Raw genomic sequence first — 4,251 nt, 5'->3', positions numbered from 1 at the left:
TTAAACGTAGTCAAGGTGTTAATAATCGTCGATGAATCCATTAGGTTATTTCAGCTATTCGGATTAACAGTCGCGTTAATTGTGTTGCTAAACTGTTGGTGTGCATGCTTAAGGATACTCTCAAGCGTATTTTAGGAAAAATTTGTTACCGATTTTTTATTTTTCAATTGTATTCGGATGCTAACACTATGTGGCCACCTTCGTACTGCTCATTTCTTCATTATACGCGTACATCGTGAACTGTCAGAGCGAATTGATTGCCGCGTACATGTGTAGTAAGCAGCGAGCTGACGTATGATGAGGTCAGAGACATGATACAACCACATATTCACTAAGCCAGTATCATTCCAGTGTCAACCCTGCTAGTGCTACAGCTGTCATTTAAATTTATTCATGTACATTTGCTAGTGATCCAACAAGTATTCCACGCCCAAAATAGTTTCTAACACTCGCAACACACCTTACTGTAGTGGGGTACAAGCACACGTTGTTGACATATTAGCTTTGTGACGTCATGGATGAGTGGGAGTTCGCGTTCTGCGATGGCTAACCTCGTAATTTCTTCAGAATTTCTCAAGGTGCATGGAACATTTTTACCAATTTAGTGGTGTCAGTTAGTCCTGGATATGTCCGCAGTAAGTACTAACAGTAGATATTTCACATACGTTCACCATTTGCACACAGAGCGGTCACTCATTGTGAAAATAAGAAAGCGATTGATGTTCTCCGTGTTCGATTTCTGATATAGTAGCCGATGTCTATAAATGGATATTTCTCTGTGATTACAACTCGGATTAATTTAATTTTAATGGTACTATATTGCTGTAAAGAAGTGCGTCAGGGATTGTTATTAAGTGCCGTATTTTATTAGTTATGCTCTTTATTCGCTAAAATTTTCAATTCTAACACAACTGGATTTTTAAGCAGGTTTTTCCAGTTTTCTCGGTAAATATGTTATATGTATTAAAGAAAAATCCAGACGAACTATTTTGGTCCATATTTGTGCTTAACATGTGGCAAAAATTTTGTATCCTCACTCTTTCTGGTTAGTGAGAAATATCCAAAATTACATTTTTTACATAGAAAATTCAAAATTTGCTGTGGTAACATGAATTAGGGCTGGAATTTCATGAATTTTTTGGCTTGAGCATAGAGATATATCTCCTCTATAAATAAAACAAGTGATTGATTCGATTCATTCGCCAATAAATGTTTAATCTTTACTAGAGCAATACCCGTGCAAAAGGTGGAGAGTATCCTTAAAGGAAGCCACTGATTATGCAATGTTGACGAATGCTAGAGTAACTGGCATCTTGTGTAGTTAATAAATACATAACCTTATAGCCAAACGCGTATTAGCTTGTCCAATATCACTGCTGGTTACATTACAAGCAAGACTTGAAATTGGTTGTTGATATTCATTTACGTGCCGTAAATGTCATCCAGGAGTCGAGCGATAAGTCGCCGATGACGTAAACATTTGTGTGGCCCGTATGTTTTGGAAGCCAGATGAAATGGAGGTGTCTTCTGTGTAACCACTGCCACGGACTAAACATGGAAATGGAGTAAAACACATGTACTCATCACGGACGCACATGGACAGCCCTGACAAAAAGTTCCTTATCACGAACGTCCGTGTTTACGAAATCACTGATGATAGCATTGCGTACGGCCGAGCATGCGTGCGAAAATGTCCAGTGCACTATAAATCTGTATCACACCCGCTTCGCTGGCAGCGATTTGAAAGTGAAACGGTAAACTGTAAACATTTCTTGGACTGCGGATTTCATTTAGACATTTCTTAGTAATGTACTTTGGCTATAAAGTAATGTACTTATTAACTACACAAGGTGCCAGTTACTCTAGCATTCGTCAACATTGCATAATCAATGGCCATATTATTCCTTTAACTACACAAGGTGCCAGTTACTCTAGCATTCGTCAACATTGCATAATCAATGGCCATATTATTCCTTTAAGTAACCGACAGTACGTCAGCTAGTATGACCATTCGATTGACCTATCCGTCTGGCTTGATTGACAGGCAGCTCTAGCCAATCAACATTGCAATAGCATGAACATTCTAAAGGCAATGCTAGACATCACAATGCCGCAAACAAGTCAAAAGTAAACCTTTAACGACGAGAAGTCGACATTTTGGTGTGCAAACGTGTATGAACTGGGTCTAGTGGTGCTGACACAACAACAATATTAGCGGGCAGGGTGAAGTAGTTGTCACGGCTTGACGGATAGTTGAATCGGTCGTCATTTCACGGTCACTCTCGTGTGTTCGATCACATCCTGGGAGTGGCTCGTGTTTGCGATTTGCCGGTCGCGAATTCGTGACCTCTTAGTCAACTCGTCTTAGTCAACTCGTACTATCTGTCATCGAGGACGTAATCGCTGAGTCAATTTACGCGTGATCGACGCGGTGGCTATAACTTGCTGACGGCGGTGGTGGCGATGCTTCTGCTTTCAGTGCGCGATGCCCGTGCGCGTGTTTCACCTCATGGGGGCGCACACGCTCATCGTCACGAATGCGTCCGGCGGCCTCAACCCGGCCTTCAACGTCGGAGATCTTATGGTCATCAAGGACCAGCTGTACTTCCCCGGGTTTGCCGGTGACAACCCCCTACGCGGGATCAACGACGACAGGTGGGGGGCCGTCGAATTCTATATGCCGACTATGTTCGCATAATATATTCGACTATATATTCGATATATTCGATATTCGAATTCTGTTGCCCAACCCTAACCCTAAGCTTAATCTTGTTCTTAACCCTTAATCCTACATTTACCCCCTATGCTCTAACTCAACAATGACAGGTGTTGATCATACAATCTCTGAATTTGAAACTTGCGGAGGAAAAATTCTTGATTCTGTGATACGGGTAGGGTGGGTATCTTGCTAGTTGGTAATGCAATACATAATTACCTTTGAATTTTGCAAGGTGTACTGTCGCAGACGAAAAACTTGTTAAAATAATGGCTAGCTTTATGTTTGCATTCATTATTAAACCGTGTCATTAGTAATTGCCTACCAAAATCTCTAGAGAATTGTCCAGTTTGGGTCACGATAGATGGATTAGGTACTACTGTATTGAGGCAGTTCATCTACATATACTGCAGCCATTCCATCATGTACACATGTATGTATGTGCGCGCGTGTGCCTCTGGTTCACTGGCATGGTGAAGTCGTGATACGATTGCAACCCTCACACAGTCTCAAGCTTGTTTTCCTAAAACGTGAGCAAAAATAACTTTCTACAAAAAAAATTCAGGCGTGAGGGCCTGAATCTCAAAACGGAATCTAATCTCAGAAGGCTCAGCAGACCTTTAGTTTTAGGTGGGAACTTTCAAAAGCAAAGCACTGCATCTGACAACCAACAACATTTTCTAATCAAGCTAGGCCAATCGCATGATCAACTCAACAAAAAACAACACTAATGTTTTGGCAGGGGTCTCAATGAACGGTTCTAGTTCAAATTTCCATCACTGTTTCCCTGGAAATCGATTAAGAGAACAGTAAGATTTTGTTGGGAAAAAATTATTCGCAATAGTCATTCATTCTAGCCATGTGCTATAATACTATAGAATTAAGGTAAACGCAAAGGCATCCGATTCCCATTCGACATTTTTTATATATTTGACGTGCTTTTTATTGAACGTCTGTTCCGTTTCCCGTCGTCAACGCATTCTTGATTGAACAACACCCTTCCGCGTTCCCGTTTGTCAGCGGCGCGTTCTCGATTTAAACGTCGGTTTGATTGTTTGTCGTCGTCGGCTGCAGGTTTGGGCCGCGCTTCATCGCGATGAGCAACGCCTACGACCAGAAGCTGCTGAAGCTGGCGCTGAAGGTTGGCAACGAGCTGGGCTTCACGAGCTTCATGCGCGAGGGCGTCTACACGATGCTCGGTGGACCGTCGTTCGAGACGATTGCCGAGGGACGCATGCTGCGGCTGCTCGGCGGCGACTCCACGGGTGAGTGAGAGAGTCGCCGCATCTCGCTGTTCGTTTTCCCCCCTTTCTCCATCTGGCTCTCTTTCTTTCTATATATCTCTGTCTGTCTCCTTCTTTTGCGCACTCTGTTTCTCTCTATCTCTGTCTCTCTCTCTCTCTCTCTTGCTCTCTATCTCTGACTGTCTCCTTCTCTCGTGCTCTCTCTCTCCATCTCTTTTTCTATCTCTATCTCTGTCTGTCTCCTTCTCTTGCTATCCATCTCTTTCTGGCGGATTCTTTCGGGGACTCCAC

The 4,251-nt window shown here is 42.6% G+C and overlaps 1 protein-coding gene across 1 annotated transcript in view; it reads left to right on the top strand.

Moving 5' to 3' along the window:
• The window catches only part of LOC106819367 (purine nucleoside phosphorylase-like), a 13,724-nt gene extending 9,715 nt beyond the window's left edge, over positions 1–4,009 (top strand). Inside the window, exons 3-4 of the mRNA XM_014824012.1 lie at positions 2,480–2,655; positions 3,791–4,009. Coding sequence (XP_014679498.1) covers positions 2,480–2,655; positions 3,791–3,989 — 375 coding nt within the window. The 3' untranslated portion in view covers positions 3,990–4,009. The remainder of the gene's footprint in view (positions 1–2,479; positions 2,656–3,790) is intronic.
• The last annotated feature ends 242 nt before the right edge of the window (positions 4,010–4,251 follow it).

The sequence above is a fragment of the Priapulus caudatus genome, unplaced genomic scaffold (genome assembly GCF_000485595.1).
Source record: "Priapulus caudatus unplaced genomic scaffold, Priapulus_caudatus-5.0.1 Scaffold3289, whole genome shotgun sequence".
In the NCBI taxonomy this organism is placed as follows: domain Eukaryota; kingdom Metazoa; phylum Priapulida; class Priapulimorpha; order Priapulimorphida; family Priapulidae; genus Priapulus; species Priapulus caudatus.
Note: the sequence above shows the minus strand (reverse complement) of the source record. Positions and strands in the feature narration are given on the sequence as shown.